This window comes from Trichoderma reesei (genome assembly GCF_000167675.1).
Source record: "Trichoderma reesei QM6a unplaced genomic scaffold TRIREscaffold_6, whole genome shotgun sequence".
In the NCBI taxonomy this organism is placed as follows: domain Eukaryota; kingdom Fungi; phylum Ascomycota; class Sordariomycetes; order Hypocreales; family Hypocreaceae; genus Trichoderma; species Trichoderma reesei.
Genome location: NW_006711153.1, coordinates 927708 through 946330, shown reverse-complemented (window position 1 = coordinate 946330; position 18623 = coordinate 927708). Strand labels below are relative to the sequence as shown.

Below are 18623 nucleotides of genomic sequence, written 5' to 3'. Positions count from 1 at the left end.
CCGGCACAGGCTTAGGTACCGGTACCCCAGCGACTCGGGGGAGGCGTGGTGCTAGCAATAGGCGGCCACATGCTTTCTCGCAGGCAGGAATTACCGGATTTCCTACAAGGGCAAGGAGCGATGGGCGAGGACGGAGCGGTCACGGGGTAAAGTACTGCGAGGTACTGCTATGTCTATAAAGGTAGGTACCTATAGTGAGGTAGGTACCTTACAAGCCCTGCCGTCTCCCGAGCCTGCACACTTGCAGCATAGGTAGAGGTACCTTAGAAATTGGGACGACAACGGCGTTTGTCTGGCGAGATGCCTCGATTGAGATGATGCTTCCATGTTTGCAACAAGCCGTCGGCTGCATTGACAGCTGTCGTCGCTTGGCACCTGCGGCTCGCCGTAGGGACAGCCTCCCCCTTTATGAGCCCCTCGCTTTCTTGTTACGGTCTTTGCGGACACTACTACGAGCCCGTGAACGCTGCTGGAGATGCTGGCCACGGCAGCAGGGGTCTCCCAGAAGCAAATCAAGGTGCTGTTGCCAGCGGCTTTCACTCGGCTCAGAGACCCCGAGGACTAGTACCTCTCCCCCTCCTTTGATGTATCGTGGAGAGCCCCAAGCCTGCATTCAGAGAATTGGGCAGTACAGGTTGTAACGCCCCACGATACATGCTGTAGCGGTATCGCCTCTAGCTCCGGCATCGCGGCAAAGGCGAGGTAGTACCTAGGTACCTACTCCTGGGTATATACTACTAGGTAGGTACTTGGAGATACAGGGACCGGGCGATTCGCCGATGCCCGACTCAGTCGCATCTACAGTACGAGTACCGCCTGGCTGTCCTTCGAGGCGCCATCTAGAAGCATGTCCAGTCCAGCCACTGCTGTGTGTCATCGATTGCCACTATAAGGTACCTAGGTATGGATCGGAATACAGTGCCTGCGTGTCGGACTCGGCAGCTACGGAATTGCCAAAGCCATGGCTCACAGATCCATGCCAGTCCAGGTAGTATTATATAGAGACTGCCGTTTCGGGTAGCATCGTGAAGGAGCGCCAATATCTGCTCCGAATTCGTTGCTGGGCCTTCATCCGGCTGCTGCTGGATCAAGCAAAGTGATGCCTCGGCACCGAGCAAGGGATGGCCTACCCGCGTCAGAAGCTGTGCCTCCATGCACCCGCACTTGTTCGGTGCCTAGGTACCTACCTACCTACCTACCTACCTAGTACTCAGTTATTAATAGGTAGTGCTATGCCAACTTTACTGCGACTCATCTCTATCCAAGGAACCAACCTGAAAGCTGGTTCTAATACTGCTCCATCCCTGTTTCGTTTTTGATTGGAGCAGCACCCACTCAAGGTACCTTATGGATAGTAGTAATAGTCGCTGTCCCGCCTCGAAGATGACCCCAAGCAATCCAAGGACCCGTCGACGATGCTTCCGTGGAGACACGGATACTACCACTAGTACTAGGTAGCTACCCTGCCGTATCGTACAATCGCCGATTGATGCCGCGGCCATGATAGGCGACTAGGATAGCGGCCGTTCAAACCGCTTCCCCTCTCTTGCTTGCTCCGCGAGACTGTCCATCAGCTCGTCCCTGATTCGTCATCTGCACGTATATCTCGCACATGACATGTATGTACGAGCATGTACATACATTGAGTGATATGGAGGACAACTGGCACCAAACAGGCAGCAAGAAGCTTGAAAGTGGGTTCTAGGATTGTCTCCTCGATCCTACATAGTATCACCCTACACCGTAGCCAATCACTCTTATCCTAACGGACCAGCTGTTCGGAATATGGATGGTGGGAAAGGGACTCGGCAGTGAGCAGTAACAGAATGCGCGTTGTTGCTAAGACCGGCTGAATCAGTGCCATTTCAGAAGCAGAAGGCCAAAGAGCCAGCGCTGTGCGAACGGGGAGAGACCGGTCATGCACAGGATACGAGCTACGGCATCCTGCTGATGTTTGTCTTCTGAAACAAATGATTTTTCCAGTCGACTTGCCCTTGCAATTTGTGTCTTGTGTTGTCTGTAGGTTTGCCTGCTGTTTCTGCTCCTCCAGATCTCTCAGACAGCCCACGACGAGCGGGCACTCCCTTGGCTCATCCTAAGACGTAGGGACCCATCGGTATGTCATCACAAGGTACCCTGTGCTCTGTTTGCACGACTGTAGCTTTCCGTATCTGCGACTTAACCGACGCAATTTGACCGTCTGACGGATGAGCCTCAGGGACTTCGGAGTGCTTTGGCTCATTGCCATAGCGATCGTACATAGACGAACAGAATGAGTGGGATACATTCTTCCTCACATGCACTCACCCGACAGCTGCATCATTGGTGTGTGAAGGCATACCTTATGAGGCGGGCAATACCAACATCAACACGATACCAGGGTTCATTGTCGTATCATAGGTACAACTGCCGACATCTGCATCAGCTCACTCTTCCGCTCTTTGTAAAGCACCTCACACGGCGACATTCCTGCGTGGCATCTTTTTTTGGATACTGTCGACATGTATCGTGACGCTGTGGACGCCGTGCCTTCAATTGTTGCAAGAATGGGAACTGATGGCTTCAAGTGGGACCATGATGTCGATTTGCTGTGCCACGCGTGTCAAGGACCCTTTCTTCACTTCCTACGTAATAAACCCGAGGGAAAGACTTATTTCATACGTAACTATGATATGTTAGGTGAACTAGACTAATAATTAGTCTAAGAATCAAAGTGACACTTGAAAATGACCGTGAAACAGTCCACTTCTGAAGGATAGAACATCACGTAATAGAGAACACCCCAAGAGCAGAGCAGCGGTCTGAGCACATCAGTCCTGAAACATACAACAAAAGAACACGAAGCCTTCCGGATAGGCCTCCGAGGGGTCGCAGTGGTGGTGCAGCTCGCTGGACAGCTCCCTAGATGCCCAGGAACTTGAAGGAGATCCCCATTGCTTCCAGCCTCTCCTCCATATACGACATCACCGTCCGCAGGCCGGACTTCCCGCCACGACATGCGTCGCTCTCAATGTGCGCCAAAAGACCGCTGAGGGTCGAAAAGTGCCTCATGCTTGGCTCGTTTCCTCGAGACTTTGCTTGAAAGAGAAGCGAAGGGCAATGGAAAACCTTGGGTGTGTGAGCTGGGGAGTGCATGTGCTGCTCCAGGGCTGTTCGTCCGACGAAGCGACGCTTGCTGTTGGGGCACAGAGGGCAAAGATAGATGGCGTCCGCCGCCAATTCGGTACAGATGCTCTCCGAGTCGGAATCCTCAGACACTGCCAGCCGCTGCCCAACAAGGCTCGCAAGATCGAGCTGGCTGCTGCTTGGGGTCAGTAGCACTCCGTCGCCCGACTCTGTGCTTGGCGTCATGACGCCCGAGTGACTCGGCGAATCCTCTTCGTCCTCAAGGCCGGCCCATCCTGAGAGCTCAGCAAGGCCGCTGGAACTGGTGATGAGGTTCTCGCGGTCTTGCAGGTGGATCAGCCTGTTGAGCTTCTTTCTGTCCATGCCCGAGGAGCAAGAGCCGCTTTCCATGTGAGCTACCATGGCTGACGGGCTTCGGAAATGCGTGTTGCATTTGGCACCGCAAAGCTTACCTGCCAGGCAAGGCAGGTTGCTGATCGGGCAGTGGATGACAGACTTGAGGTGCTGCTTCAGGGCTGCTTTGGTTCTAAACGTCCGGTCGCAGTCTTCGCATCGTGCTGGCTGGGGCTGGGGCTTGGCTGGCTTCTTGACATGGACCTTGTTCTTGAGGTGGTCGTTGAGGGCAATGTAGTTTTTGAAGTCCTTGTCGCAGTCGCAGCAGCGAAAGTCAGTGGCGTGCTTAGGGTCTCGGAGATGTTCTTGCACGGCAGCTTGACTCTCAAACAGCTCGCCGCACTCGTTGCATCGCCAACTGCCAATGCTCTTCAGCGGCGTCTGCCCGCATGTCGGAGACGACAGAGCCCTGTGTTGCAGCAGAGACTTTCTCGTGCGAAGGCATCTGTTGCAGTCTGGGCAGATGTGCGCGGCCACGGACTTTCTATGATCTCGTAAGCGCTGCTCGCTGCCAAATGCACGATTGCATGAGCACGCTATGGACGACATTGCGGAGTTGGTCTTTGCGCGTCGTATTTCAGAGATGTAATGGCGACTCAAACTTGATGATGTTCCCAAGGCAGAATGACGAGACCTGATTCTGGTGGGATGAAGAATTGGGGGAGCACCGCCGTTTTAGGCTGCCAATGTGCGGGAGGCCTACAACTGCTCGAGGTCTGTTTTCAGGCCAACAACAACAAAGCCGGAGTAGTAGATGTGCGTCAATGAACCTTGTTACTATCAAGCGCGCGCCATGGCTTTGCACAAGCCACAATTGTAAGCGAAAGCGGTGCACCGAGTAATTAGCGATGATAGCTGGCACAGATGCTTTCGTGACGTCGATTTTAAGCATAGATGCCCGAAGCAAATTGGTAGGCGATGTAGGTTGAGGAGATGAGACTAGGCCTGCAGTCCGATCCTCTGGTTGGATGGCGTCTCTCCCTTCAAATGTCTGACAAACAATGTCCCATCCGATTCGATTTCAGGCAGCGGCTGGTGCGTTTTGAGGAGCATCATCGGCGTGGTTGGCGAACTGCACGATATGCCAAGGCAGGCTCTTGCGGCCAAATCCTGACATGTCACGTTGGGCACATGTGCCTTGTGCCTCAAGATGTCCTATACACCGGCCTACCTGCGCCTGTTGGAACGTTAGTGGGCGGCAAAGGAAAGGAAGGGGGGGAGAATCGAGCAGCGTCAAAACGGGGGACGAAGAGAGAAGAAGAAAAACAATGGCCGAGGTTCTATTGTATGTCTTGCTTCGGATGTTCATCGTACATCTTGACGCATCCTGTTGTGCTCCGATACTTGGGCCTGTTGTACAAATCATCCGTTATGCTGAGCACAAAAATCCACCATCAAACGCCAGGTTTGTTTGTTCTCCTTCCCTTCCATTGTTCTTGGTATCCTTAAGCCACCACGTTGATTCCTATTGATTTGCACTGGAAGATGATGGACCTGCAGAGCCCCTCCAGCGAGAGGCCAGACAGCCGAAGTTCCGACTGCTTGATTTTGGCGATTTCGTAGATGTGTTTGAGGCTGATGGTGCCGACTGTTTCGTGCCCGGGCTTGCTGACGCCTTTTCTGTTCCCCTTCTTGCCCACTGGCGCTCCCACTGCATTGAGCAGCAGCCACGATGTCTGCGGTGTCCGGACGTCGAAAGTAAACGATCGGTCTGGTCGGACGGTGACCCGGCACGGCATCGGCGTACCAGGCACGATGTGTGCTGTCCTTGCGTTGAATTCCTAGACCAGAGTCAGACAGAGTGCAAGGCGACAACAGAGAGACACATGCAGCGACGGACCTTGCAGAAATCCATAGACTTGACACCCTTGCTACCAAGCGCGGGACCGACGGGAGGGCTGGGACTGGCCTGGCCGGCTCCCACAATCAGCTTGACAATGGTGTCGACACCGGCTGCTGCGCCCTTTGCTTTCGACATGGCTGGAGCGGCTTCACGGGAGGCGGAATGCTGGCGTTTTGGGCGAAGCGCAATATCGTCTCGTGCTCACGAGGGGAGTTTTTTGTAAATCTCGAAGCAACTCGCATCTGCAGATGAATGGAGAGCGATAGCACTAGTACAAATGCAGAAGTAGCGCCACTCGTCGTCTCCTGCAGAATTGCTCCAGGCCCCACTTGATTCTTCTTATCGATAGGTAGCATATGGCAAAGCCGCCAAAATTTTTGGAAGCAGAGCCATCCTTCTCTAACCGTAATATCACCACCATACAACTGAGGTTCTTCTTATCATATCGCCTCTCCCCCCATACCATTCGTTCCAGGCGCTTTCCGTGCAGTGTGGCAGCTGATTATAACTGGAATACTGAGCGTCACTTGAGCACATCCCTTTGTTGTATCTTGAACCGCGCACGCCCATCCAGACCCGCACTTCGACAAATAATCACGATGCCGTCGACACACAAGAAAGACAAGCCCTGGGACACCGACGACATCGACAAGTGGAAGATTGAGACTTTTACCGCAAAGGACAATGCAGGCGGGACATTTGCCGAGGAATCATCATTCGTCACGCTCTTCCCAAAGTACCGCGAAGTCTACCTGAAAGAGGTGTGGCCGCTCATCACCAAAGCGCTGGAGAAGCACGGCATTGCCTGCACGCTCGATCTCGTAGAAGGTTCGATGACGGTCAAGACGACGAGGAAAACTTTTGATCCAGCTGCCATCCTGAACGCGCGCGATCTGATCAAGCTGCTGGCACGAAGCGTCCCCGCTCCCCAAGCCGTCAAGATCCTCGACGACGGCGTCGCCTGCGACATCATCAAGATTCGAAACCTCGTGCGGAATAAGGAGCGCTTCGTCAAGCGCCGACAGCGGATACTGGGGCCCAACGGCTCTACTCTCAAGGCACTCGAGCTCCTGACGGAGACGTACATACTCGTGCACGGCAACACGGTGTCGGCCATGGGGCCGTACAAGGGCTTGAAGGAGTTGCGGAGGGTGGTCGAGGACTGCATGAACAACATCCACCCCATCTATCACATTAAGGAGCTCATGATCAAGCGCGAGCTGGCCAAGGACCCCGAGCTGGCCAACGAGAGCTGGGATCGCTTCCTACCAAACTTCAAGAAGAAGACGCTGAGCAAGCGACGCGTGCCGCTCAAGGTCACGGACAAGACCAAGAAGGTGTACACGCCATTCCCGCCGGCGCCGGAGAAGAGCAAGGTGGACAAGCAGATTGAGAGCGGCGAGTACTTCCTCAGTAAGGAGGCCAAGGACAGGGCGGCGCTCAGCGACCGCAAGGAGAAGCAGAAGCAGGCAAAGGATGACAGGGCAAAGGAGCGGGCCGCGCAGTTTGTGCCTCCCGAAGAGGATAGGCCCAAGAAGAAGCGGAAGAAGAGCTCTGAGTAAGCAGGCGCTGGCTGGGTTTTTGGATTTGTATAGAAGTTGTTGGACGGTTAGGAGCGTTTGTTCATCCTTTTGTTGAATGCTAAATGAGTCATAATATTCAGAAAACGATTACCTGAAAAGACCTTACCCTGGGTCCATGCCAGTCGAATGTCCCCCAAGACTTGATCATGTCTACGAGCAAATTGGGGGCATGGCCTTTGCAAAGTGAGCAAAAGTGAAGCCTGATGTATGTATGTGCACTAATCAAAGGTAGGTAGGCTATGTCTGTTTGAAACGTGTCATCGTATCTTTTCTTACATAGAATACATCGTCTTACATGTGAATACGTATATCTAAACTCCGTCTTTGACTTCCAAGTTGTTGCTCGCCATGTTCTCTCCATTTCACATCTTAGTGAATGCAATAGCACCCCTGCCTCTGGTTACCTCCCTTCCCTCCTGGATCAAAAACTCAAAGTCTGGGAGAGGAGCCGTCGGAATCAAGCTCAATCACCAACTTGCCAAACTGCTTTCCTTGCTCCATCTCCTCAAACAGCTCGTCGATGGCCTCGATGTTGCCCAGGCCCTTGATGGTCTTGCTAATGACGGGCGCAATCTTCTTTTCTTTGACAAAGGCCACCATGTCCTTGAATTCTTGCTTCGAGCCCATCGTGGTGCCCTTGAGCTCCACGTTGGCCAGCACGGCCTGCATCACCCAGTCCATCTTGGGAGACACCGTCATGCCGTACTGGGAGATGATGCCGCCGGGCTTCAGGAGGCGAACCGTCTTGGAGACGAGCTTTCCGCCAGCGCCGTCAATCACGGCATCAAGATATGGCCGATCCTGAGGGAGGAGGGCGGCCAGTTCCTTTTCCCACGTCTCGGACTTGTAGTTGACGCCTCCCCTTGCGCCCAGGGCCTTGGCCCGCTCAAGCTTGGCCGGATCACCGGACGAGACGTAGACGTTGCTGCCAAAGGCAACGGCAAACTGGAGGACCGCAAGCGCAACGCCACCGCCGATGCCCGTGACCAGGATATTGCTTCCCGGAAAGGCGGCACCGCTCTTGGTCACCAGAGCCCTCCACCCCGTAAGCCCCACGAGCGGCAGCGCGGCGCCTTCGCCGGGCGAGAGATGCTCTGGGGCCGGCTCAACCTCGTCCTCGGGCACGACAATGTAGTCCTGCCCAGTCCCGGCCTCGGTGATCTTGCTGCTACCAATGACGGCGAACTTGCGCGGGTCTTCCGGTCCGGCGGGGCTAGACTCCCATCCTCGCATGGGCGTCAGCAGCACGGGCTTGTGGAGTAGGTCCTTGCGAGTGACGTCGGGCCCGGCCTCGACGACGGTTCCATAGCCGTCTGCAAACAGTGGCGAGGTGAAGGAAATGGCAGGATATTGGTGACGGCGGATGAAGAGGTCTCTGTGGTTGAGCGCCACGGCAGAGATGCGGACGAGGAGCTCGCGAGGTCCGGGAGATGGCTTGGGGACGTCCTTGATTTGAATGCTACGATTGGAGCAACGGTGAGCCAATTGATGCTTGATATCAGAACGATAGTCACTGGGGGGCGATTGAGCAGTTGAGCTGTTGAGACTCACGGATAGTAGACTTCCCCAGGCTTACCGCCTTCAATGTGCTTGAGAGTAAGGATTCGCGGCATCGTTGGGGTTGAGCTGAGCTGCAGTTGGTGGAATTGGCTCAAGGAAAATAGGTTTCCTATTTCTTTGTCTCTCTCCCTCTCTCTCTCTTTGAAAAGCAAACTGAATGAAGAATCAATAGAGTCAATTCCTTCTCCTTTGACTCCCTATCTTCTACGTATATCCTTTGTGCTTCTCTTTTCTTTGACATCCGGGCGATTGCGCAATCAGATTTCCTCTGGAGGGCTCACTTATACCATCCCCCTAATGACATCAACCCCGCCACGACTCACTGCGTTGACCTCGGTTAGGTACATTGGGGCTGCATTTGTCATCCAAATCCTTCACCAACAACTTTGCCATGTCCACGACCAAGCCTAATCAGGTTGTTGAGTTTATGGTTCACATTCAGTATCTTGGCTATTATCACTATCATGTCGACTTTGTTCATGTCTTTTTAGGAAAACTATTGGTCGACGATGTGAGGGCCACGTATTGTAGGATTCCCCGGCCAAGGTCTTGGCCTTGGTCCAGTTTGGTACCGTCGCAATTGGCCATTCGAAGGCAACTCCCGTCTCCAGCGGCACCTTCCGTCTGCAGTAGTATTGGTAATGGTAAACACCCCAATCCCGCCAAGATGACCGACAGCCGCTCCCGTCTTCCACCTCACACTACCCACCCAAGAGACAGACTCATGTGTCGTCTTTGCTTCAGGGCAGCCTTTCCGACTGTTTGGAGTTCAGATATCCAACAAATTAGAGTCGTCGCCAGCATCAGCATCCCGCCAGGCATCATGACAAGCGATTGCAACGCAAGCCTCCCCAACAGTTACAAGTGATTACCGCAGGTACGGATACTACATGCAGCAGCGTCGCATCCATCACACGGGACGCGGTGACGGATCTGACGGATCTGGCGAATCCGACGGGCTAGTGCCGTGAATCCTACCGTCGCACATCCTCCGCTTCGGGTCGGTCAACCGGAGAGGAGTCCGGGCTCGGCCTCGGCCTCCTTTGGCGACCGCTTAGAAACCCGGTTGCCGTGCCCATCAACCACCTACCCCGTCACATCGCAAAGTCTCGGTTGACGTTGGGTGTTTTCACGAAGAGTTATAGTCTGATGCTGAGCTTACCAGCGCAGACGATCTCGCCGTACCTACCAACCTCTAAGAGTTGTTACGGCCGCACCGGGAGCGCGAATGCCTCTTCTCCTACCGTCTCCGAACTCTGTTGGCTTTTTCGCTGATTCGCCCACTCCACCATCCGGGTGCTCGACATGAGAATAACCTGTGGCTGAAGCAGGTTTCAACTCGTTCAAGCATCCAGGACCCCGAGCGGGGATCCCTAGCCCACCAGCACTTCATCAGGACTTGGAGGAAATCTCCGACTGTCAAGGCTAGTTTAGTCAATGCCGTCAGCGCCACAGGATGGCCCGGGGAACAAGCCCCTTATAGGAGACTCAGGACAATCAAGGCGGGCATCGGCCTCGGCAAGTGCTGTTATTTCGTCGCGAACTACCGTAACATTCTCTCCCGACATGCTCGACTGACTTGGCGCAAAGTTGCATAGCATTCACCTCGACATAGCGACTATTAAATACTATCTCTGGCTTCGCCCAGGCCGTCAGTTTTGATCTTCGCACTTTGGGCCACGGCCGACTCGCTCATCGGGAGAACACTGGTAGCTGGGGCTACTCTTTCCGGTCTAGGGACGCATAATAATTCACTGGAGGAAGAATGCGACAGCTCAATCTCTCTGTGAAAGCAGCTTGCCCTGTCATCTTCAACGTGGCTCAAATACATACAAATCGGGCTGTTATGATGCATGCAAAGGATATCTCTTCCCTCAAAAGGGCAACGAGGTGTCAGAACGTTAATAAAGGAACAAAGATGGCTCAACCCGTCTGCTGAAACCCGCCCTACACGCCACGCACGCCATGGTCGCCGAGAATTGCGCCTCCTGCCTCCGGTCCGTCGACGTCGGGGTCTCGGCGATCGTGGCCAATAACAAGGGGGTCCACTAAAACAAAAGTTGTTCGGCGACTCGTTCATTGAGCATTTCTGGACTTTGATTCTTGATCGGGGTCCTAGCAATCGATGCAAGCCATAGGGTAAAACGGTGAGCCAGCGGCTGTCGGTATTGCAGGTCTCACTCGCAACGTGAAGCCCGAGTAGAGTCGCCCCCTCAAAGTTCCTCACAGTGGCCGACGGGCCGGCGACTGTTGTATCTCTTCGACAGAGGCCTGGTGTCAACCGTTGATGCTGAACGAATCTGTATATCAATCCCCGAGTCTCCTTGTGTATCTTGCCATTGTTATCAGAACAGCCATCCTACTCGAGAGAAGGTTTTCAAGGGCCGCGTGAGACTTTCGGTGCACGTCTTGGACTGTATAATTCAACCGCACACGCTCATACCTTGCCGTTCGCTCGCCTTTGGAGTTGTGTTATTTCGAATCCATCTTGAACGATTTCGCCATGACGACAACGTTTCTTTCCGGGGCTGCCTTTGGTGCAGCTATGATGGCGGCTTCCTTTCACAACCCTGCCATAGTCATCGCTCAGATGAAGTTTGAAAATTGGCACATGATGCAGGCGTTTCTCGCCGCAACTGCAAGCAGCGCGTAAGTCCTTCCACACGACTGCAGGATATCGTCTCCAGGAGGCTCCATGTCTGCAAAGCTGACCATTGATGAACAAAGAGCCATGTATGCCGTTGCAGATCGCCTCGACTACGTCAAATTGAAGCCCAGAAGTTCGTCTCCGTTAGCTCTCTTCTCCAAATATGACGGCAACATCATCGGTGGCGCGCTCCTCGGTACCGGCATGGCGTTGTCAGGGTCCTGCCCGGGAACGCTGTACGCTCAACTGGCTGCTGGCGTACATACCGGCTTTCATGCCCTCAACGGAGCCATACTTGGCGGACTCTTGTGGACGGGACTCCTGTCCAAGGTCGTCAAGCAAAGGAAAGAAAAAGCAAAGGCCGACCCCATTACAGTGACTGCCAACGATCAACTTGGGTTGAGCAGAGGCGTCACATTGCTTCTCTTCGAGGCTGTGTGCCTTTCGGTCCTCGCAGTGACGACATTCTACACCCCCAAATTCCCCGGGGCCAAGATGGTCGGTACGGCAGGCGGCTTCCTTATCGGCCTCTCACAGCTCTTCTCCCTCGCCACGAGGAGATCCATGATAGGCATCTCCACCGTCTATGAAGAGGTTGGAAACTATTTCTGGTGGTTGACCAAAGGCGCAGAGCCCAGTGCAAAGCCCACCTCCTACAACAGCATTCTCTTCGCCGGCGGGGTCACGGCCGGAGCCTGGGGGCTGCTCCAGGCCGTGCCTTCGCTGGCAAGTACGCCTGTCTTTGAGGCGCCTCCACTGCTGGCGATGGTAGGGGGTGCGCTCATGGCCATAGGAGCGCGGATGGCCGGCGGCTGTACTTCTGGACACGGCATTAGCGGCATATCACTGCTGTCGTTGTCCAGTATGATTACGATCGCAAGCACGTTTGCTGCAGGAGCTGTTGTTGCGCCTTTGGTGTATTGAGGAGTACTGCAGAAGAATGTCCTCCACTACGCTTGCTCTGGTGATGAGGTGGGCGAGTGTTACATGGCAGCCCCTTGAACAACCCAGTGCCGGTTCACTCATCCGAAGGACCCTGGTTGTCGGAGACGTGATTCCCGGATCCCTTCTTTGCCGTCACCTCGATTTCAATCTTCATTTCGTCTAGCATGAGTGCGGCCTGCACCATTGTCGCCGCTGGACGCACATTGCCTAGCCACTTCCTCAATACCGGCCAAACGCATCGAAAGCTATTGCGGTCCGGAAGAATGTATTTTACGCGGACGACTTCGCACATAGAGGATCCCGCTTCTCTGAGAGCCTTGTCGATATTGATCATAGTCTGCTCCGTCTGTTCGACAATGTCTCCAGAGATCTTGCCAGTCTCATAATTGTAACTAGAAAACAAGCATTTGTCCATTGCAGATTAGAATAGGGTTGGGGATGAATAGAGTCGCAATCAAAGGGATGGATCTCACCCGGTAGTTCCTGACACAAATACCCAGTCATCTATGACAACAGCCCGTGAATAAGCAATCTCCTCTTCAAACTCGGAGCCAGATGTGATGAGCTGTCGGGGCATTGTGGGATCTCCGTGGCTGGATTGGTCGACAGCTTGATAAAGAAGGAGGGATATGCGGTGCAGCAAAAGAGGATTGAGGAAATTAACCATCAATGCGGATACAGACTCACACGATATTCTGTCGCCATGTTTTAGCGTTGACTCATCCATTTCCAGCCAGGCATTCGAGCACGCCCTTTGCGATGGTGGAGATGTGATTAATCGATAGAGCGGCAGCCTTGTGTATTCCTACACTACCGTAATCTCGTAAAATTCCATGAAGCCAGTCACTCGCCTGTGATATGCCAGTTCGAGCTTGGTGATACATGTATCCTGAGCCACCCACCGGGTCATGGGGTGGCAGTTGAAGATGGAGTGACTTGATAGAGCAATCCAACCGCTTCCCGGGCGATTTTGAACTAGTAAAACTACCATTATACCCATATTCCAGAATAAAAATTTGATCCGTAATCGAATCTATATCACCTCTGTTGTTTTTGCCTTCTCTCTTATCTGATCAGATAGATACCTGTGATGGTAAACATCCTCCGTGAGCCGTCTTAACTGACATGTGATCCGCCCATTTTCCCAGACCCCCTCAATGCCCGTCATTGCCATCGTCATCATTATTGTACAAACAAGGTAGGAATATACACAGAGACGGATATAGCATCTGGCTGCATCCGCACTTACTGGCTCGTCAGCTCCTTGACCAATGCCGCGACCGACTTCCTGTCCACATCTTTGCCCTCCAGGGCGCCATTGACACGCCTCATCACGTCTCCCATCAGAGACTTGCCAGCCGCGCCCGCACCCTTGGCAGCCTCAATCGCCTCGTTGATGAGGACCCTGATCTCGGCCTCCCCCATGGTCTGCACGCCGCTCGCCGCAATGTACTCGTCCAGGATGGAGATCTGCTGCTTCTCCTTCTGCACCAGGTCGTCCCGCCCGGCTGCCTGGGCGTCCGCAACCGCGTCCTGCGCGCTCTTCTGCAGCTTGCGGATTAAGGCAACCAGCTGGACGTCGGTGCGGATCGGGGACGTCGTCTTGGAGGCGTTGAGGTTCGCGGACATGATGGACCGGAGCACGGAGAGCCTGGGCGCGTCTTTGGCGCGCATGGCGGCCTTGAGCTCGCCCTTGAGCTTCTGCAGCAGCGGCGGCGGGGCGTCAGCGTCTGCCGAGTAGGATCGAGACGACCTGGACAGGCATTGCGTCCGGCAGAGGCGCGGCGGAGCTTGTCGCAGGCCTCGAAAGGCGGTCAGCAGAGGCATCGGTGACCTTGAGGCTGCCATTGAGTCGGCGTGAGCGCGGCGAGTTCGAGCGTCTGCGAAGAAGTAGGTAGTCGAGCGGTGGCGGGCAATCGAGGTAGGCGACGAGATGGATGGTCTGGTCCGATTGGGAGCTTTCAGCCATTGGGCGAGGGAGGGACAAAGGCAGAAAAGAGCTACATACGAGTACTACTAGTATTACTAGTCGGAGGTGGAAAAAAAAAAGGGCAGCTCCAGGGTAGGTACCTAGGTTCGAAACCTGGCCGCAACCGCAACCCCAAGCTGCAGTGGAACCTGTCCGCTCTCTCTCTCCAGTCTCAACCACATTATACTCGGTAAGTTACTTGGCAAAGACATCAACATAGGGCATCTACCTTCCATTCAGTTTCTAGCAGGCACAAATAGACATAGATGTAAACCTCTCTGCGTAAGGCACGAAACGTTTCTCAAAGCCGCGTATTGACTATACATTGCCCAGAGATGCAAACTTGCACTGTCGGTGTACGACCAAAGACTTTGTCTGCACAAAACCACACCTCCTGGCTACCTATAGGTATAGAATGGCAACCCTGCCAATGCACTTGAATGGACACGCAAGGTGGCATTGAAAGAAAATGACAACGCTGAAGCCATGTACTAGTCCTATCCATCATCAAGCCCGCATGAAGCTCGCTCCAGTCTCGGCGTCAGCCCCATCCAGGGTACCCTCCATGGCCCTTAACTCTTGGCTGACCGGAATGCCAAATGGCACGGTGAGGCAGTGAACATCTGTCTCCAGCTTGGACACTGGGCAAACGCATGGCAAGCTGGAGCTCTCCATGTCCCGCTGGCCTCCTTGCGGACCAGAGCATACCCCAGAGTCCCCGATGGTAATACTAGTGCCTAGCTCGTCTTGCGACCTTAAGGCGCAACTTGTCCTAATCATGTCTCAGTGCGTTGGCCTGTCTGCAGCTTGTTAGGCATGAATGCGTATCCTGCACCAGAACAGAGCTTGGAACAGTACGGAACACATCCCAGACATACCCATTAGACTTGGGCCCTTTTTGCGGCCTGACGCCCCGAAAGGTGAAATGCTGCACCTGAGTGGATTCCCTGACGCGGACGCGGACGTGCTCGCCCTGAGCTATCGTGCTGAAGATGTCGCTTGCCGCTCAGGGTCAACGGCTTGGGCTTTCATGGGCAACGGCTTCGCTTCCTACTCGTTCCCGGCTGCTCGCGTCGCCTCGATTCCGTGATGTTGGTAACGAGGTTAAACTGAAACTGGCCTGGTAAGGTATGCGTAGGGGGGATGGGCAGGTTTTGCGACTCTGTAGCCATAGTCTGTGGACAGGCTTTGTTCTGCCGTGCGTGTTGTCTCATGTCTTCGCGTTTTTCCCAGGCCCCTGAACTGGTAGAATTGACCTCAATACAATGCGCACCACTTCTCTATTCTTCCTCTTCCTCTCTTCCGCTTCCCTGTACACCAATTTCTTCTTTTCTCTTCATCCAAGCCTCGTCATAACTTCGACAAGGCTATCAATTAAGAGAGAAAAGAACAGTGTGTTTTTTTCTATTTATTTTCTTTTTTTGACCCTTCAATTTTTCCGGCAGCGAGCTGCCTTGTGCAGCCACCGTCCAGCCAATTTTCCCTGGACTTTTGACGCAGGCATGCGAAGAGTGGGACGGAGGACGTTGGTACAAGGGCATCAGCACCTCTCGCGTATGCAAGATGCCTAACAACCGTAGGATCAGCAGGTGAACAGCTGCAAGTAGGAGGAGGGAGGCAAGAAGAGGAGGAGGTTAGGAGGTGAGGAGGAAGAGAGAGAGAGAGGAGAGGAACAGCGGCAGAAGAAGGAAGAAACAGAAGATACCTCACCTACCCTGAGCAAAGCTCGGGCTCTTGGTCGTCTTTGCCTTAAGGGCCTCGCTGGTGGACACTTTGGGTTCATGCCAGTCTGTGAGGTACGCATACCCAGTACCTGGCGACTGCATAAGGTAAGGTAGTACCTGACCTAGCCAGTGCAGCCTAGCTCAGACACTTGCGAATCAATCGACTCCCCAGTGCTCTGTAGCATTTGAGAAATAGGCAAGGTAGTAAGGGAGGGCGTCGTCTCTTCCGACCAGAATCCCGTCCTATGTATGCTCTTCTAAGCCCGTATCTCGTGTCGTATCGCCCGTGGAGATGATGGAATGTCTTATCGATTGGGATCTTGCCTCACTCTCGGTCCGTTTCATGCACCCAAGGAGCAACTGCCTTCCTAGTAAGTGACTGCCTGCCGGCAAGCGGAGAAAGATCTGACGCTTATTGCTGAGGCAGGTACCAGATGCTAAGGCGCCACCTGCCTTCCCCAGATCCACCCCGAAACCTTCTTCCAACTGCCCATCTTCTTCCCTTTCTCCCGTTGCTTCCCCCCCTCCTCCCTTCCCCTTGCGTCTTCTGCCTATTTTCATCAGATTCTCAACCTCAATTCCTTCAGGCCAATCACCGCTGCCTTCACTCTCGTCTTCCCCGGCCATCGCTCGACCTGGCCATTGACGTATCGCGGCCGTCCTGGCGTTGCTGATTAGCCGTTTAGGTGAACCCACCCCTGGCTGAGCAACCCTTCGCCGGGGCGCCTTGTACAAGGCTTCCCCTTGCATGGATTCCTAGCTTTGGAACCCTTCCCACGATAGCTCTGTCTGCCCCCGATTCAAACAATCCGCCTTCAAGCCCTCGAGGCAGGCTCTGCATCGTCTCTTCAATTGCCAATTGCACAGTGCGGCCGCAGCTCGAGTCACTCCATTATTGGTGCGGCTTCCGTCCAATGAAGACATATCTGCGGTTGTCCTTGGTAAGTCGCCATTGTCCCAACCCCCAGGCTCTCCGAAATCGTTTGATTTTGACTTACAGAGGGAAGTAGGTCTGCAGTTGGATCGCCGACCTTCGGTTAGCCAGATTACTTTTGACTTGAAACAGCTAGTGTTGGCTTTGCTCACCCTATACGACGAATTGGTGGCCTCGCTTCTAGCTTGAGCTACCAGGAGCTGGAAGTCCTCCAGAGGCATACTGGAGTTCCCGCCGCCGAGCCATGTCAGCATGGTCATTCCCTCCCGGTAAACATCAATGGCTTGATCAGCGAGACGTACCCTCGAATATGCGTGAAGGGATACAGGCCCATCGAATAAAGCAGTTGACTGACATTGCTGACGTTTAGGGCACCAATCGCATGATCACGGGGATCTGAATCCAGAAGTGTCAGAGGGGAGCTCCCAAGCAATCTGATGGCAGCTCAAGTTTCGTTTCAATGACATACCGGTTGGCCAGGGACACATTGGCAGAGTCAAAAGGCGCGACTCTATGTCAGTGAAGCCGGCGTTTCTCATCCAATCTTTGAGGCGAAGAGCTGCCCGTGGGTCCTTTTGAGGATGTAGGGCGTCGAGGTATCCGCGAGACCATCTCGAAAGTGCGTGATCTACGTCGTTAACCAAACACCATCGCGTTGAAGCGCCCAAACAGGTCAACTTACCTGGTGACAGAGTTCCATTGTCTGACTGAGCATTGAAATATATCTCAACAAGTTGACACCAACCACCTGGCAGCAGAACGCGGTACATGTCTTGCAAATAGCTTGGCCAACGGGTCGCGTGGATCCCTCCAGCCATCATCTGGCTGTGAACGACATTGAAATAGTTGGAGGGAAACGTGAACCTAGGCCATGACGACATGGTCAGACGAGACTCTCTCTGTTATTGAGCAAAATCTTCAGTAACTCACTCTCCATTCAGATCATCAACTTGAAGGTCGAGATTGTGGGGCATCTCCTCGGGAATCATGTGCGGACTGATATCTAAACCAACAACCTGTGAGTCTGTTAGCATACTTCCCTCATCGACGCAATAATCTCATGCAGAGAGATGTGGAGGATGATAGGCGGACTGTTGGCAACCTGTCGTCGCCGGGCGCTCAGGACCGTCATCGCCCAGTCACCCTTCTGACAGAGCTTTCGACGTTACACGCCACCCAAACAAGAGCCCGCCACCCAAGGGGGGGTAAGAAGAGAAAAACCTCTTCCAGAAAAATGCTTTGGGGTATCCTTCTCTTCATCCTCACTCCCATTCCCACCATGAGCCAATGGGCCCGCCGTTGGCCCGCTCGTCGGCCGACGAGGATTGTTTAAGCATAACAGAGCTAAGCACGCACCTCTGCATCTGGATAGTGTTCAGCAACATCGACGGCCCAGTGTGCTGCCCCAAATCCGCACTCGAGGATCCTCTGCGGCCTGACAACGGGAGGAAATATCAATCTGTTGTCGAAAACCGTGCGAAGCATAGTGTGCATGTTCCCCAATCGCGCTATTTCTTCCTGATTCGCCGTGTTAAGAGACGGGTGCCAGCGGTGGAATGGTGCATCTGCAACGAACAACATACATCATCGATCGGCGCATAATATATCTTGCTGTCCAAGGCATGCTGCTGGAAGACTCGGCCGTGATAGTTGACAGTCTCCGCATATGTCTCGTCGAGGGGAACAGTTCCGTCTCTAGACAGGAAGTGTCAGCGGTCGTCCTAGGATGCTCGGGGCTGTTGCTCCGGAGGGTCTCGTACTCTGCGTCCATCTTCTGGTACTTGTTCCCTCTTCCGTTCCTTGCCTGTTCTGCCTTTGGAGTTTGACGAGATGAAGAGATGGATTGGAAGATACGATACTCGACTTTTGAAGGTACGGGAGTGGCTGATGTTCGACGGT

The 18623-nt window shown here is 53.9% G+C and overlaps 7 protein-coding genes across 7 annotated transcripts; 2 read left to right on the top strand and 5 right to left on the bottom strand.

Moving 5' to 3' along the window:
• Positions 1 to 2901: 2901 nt before the first annotated feature.
• Positions 2902 to 4068, bottom strand: TRIREDRAFT_106064 (uncharacterized protein; the record flags this gene model as incomplete). The annotated part of the gene is made up of 2 exons (XM_006964112.1): positions 2902 to 3521; positions 3579 to 4068. The coding sequence occupies 2 exons, from the start codon at positions 4066 to 4068 to the stop codon at positions 2902 to 2904; spliced, it is 1110 nt and encodes a 369-aa protein (XP_006964174.1).
• A 745-nt stretch (positions 4069 to 4813) lies between these two features.
• TRIREDRAFT_121219 (uncharacterized protein) lies at positions 4814 to 5497 on the bottom strand (the record flags this gene model as incomplete). Its single annotated transcript, XM_006964111.1, has 2 exons — positions 4814 to 5300; positions 5360 to 5497. The coding sequence occupies 2 exons, from the start codon at positions 5495 to 5497 to the stop codon at positions 4965 to 4967; spliced, it is 474 nt and encodes a 157-aa protein (XP_006964173.1). The 3' UTR covers positions 4814 to 4964.
• Positions 5498 to 5961: 464 nt separating this feature from the next.
• On the top strand, positions 5962 to 6924 carry TRIREDRAFT_76833 (uncharacterized protein; the record flags this gene model as incomplete). Its single annotated transcript, XM_006964259.1, has 1 exon — positions 5962 to 6924. One exon carries the CDS (start codon positions 5962 to 5964, stop codon positions 6922 to 6924), a length of 963 nt encoding a protein of 320 aa, XP_006964321.1.
• Positions 6925 to 7374: 450 nt separating this feature from the next.
• On the bottom strand, positions 7375 to 8558 carry TRIREDRAFT_3364 (uncharacterized protein; the record flags this gene model as incomplete). The annotated part of the gene is made up of 2 exons (XM_006963954.1): positions 7375 to 8404; positions 8497 to 8558. 2 exons carry the CDS (start codon positions 8556 to 8558, stop codon positions 7375 to 7377), a joined length of 1092 nt encoding a protein of 363 aa, XP_006964016.1.
• A 2450-nt stretch (positions 8559 to 11008) lies between these two features.
• Positions 11009 to 12076, top strand: TRIREDRAFT_3363 (uncharacterized protein; the record flags this gene model as incomplete). Its single annotated transcript, XM_006963953.1, has 2 exons — positions 11009 to 11154; positions 11233 to 12076. The coding sequence occupies 2 exons, from the start codon at positions 11009 to 11011 to the stop codon at positions 12074 to 12076; spliced, it is 990 nt and encodes a 329-aa protein (XP_006964015.1).
• A 133-nt stretch (positions 12077 to 12209) lies between these two features.
• On the bottom strand, positions 12210 to 13843 carry TRIREDRAFT_40290 (uncharacterized protein; the record flags this gene model as incomplete). The annotated part of the gene is made up of 3 exons (XM_006963985.1): positions 12210 to 12489; positions 12571 to 12779; positions 13394 to 13843. Coding segments are annotated over 3 exons (939 nt in total), but the record flags the coding sequence as incomplete, so codon positions are not given.
• Positions 13844 to 16873: 3030 nt separating this feature from the next.
• TRIREDRAFT_59381 (uncharacterized protein) lies at positions 16874 to 18412 on the bottom strand (the record flags this gene model as incomplete). The annotated part of the gene is made up of 7 exons (XM_006964110.1): positions 16874 to 16946; positions 17027 to 17120; positions 17194 to 17352; positions 17407 to 17588; positions 17655 to 17740; positions 18081 to 18242; positions 18308 to 18412. Coding segments are annotated over 7 exons (861 nt in total), but the record flags the coding sequence as incomplete, so codon positions are not given.
• Between the last annotated feature and the right edge of the window lie 211 nt (positions 18413 to 18623).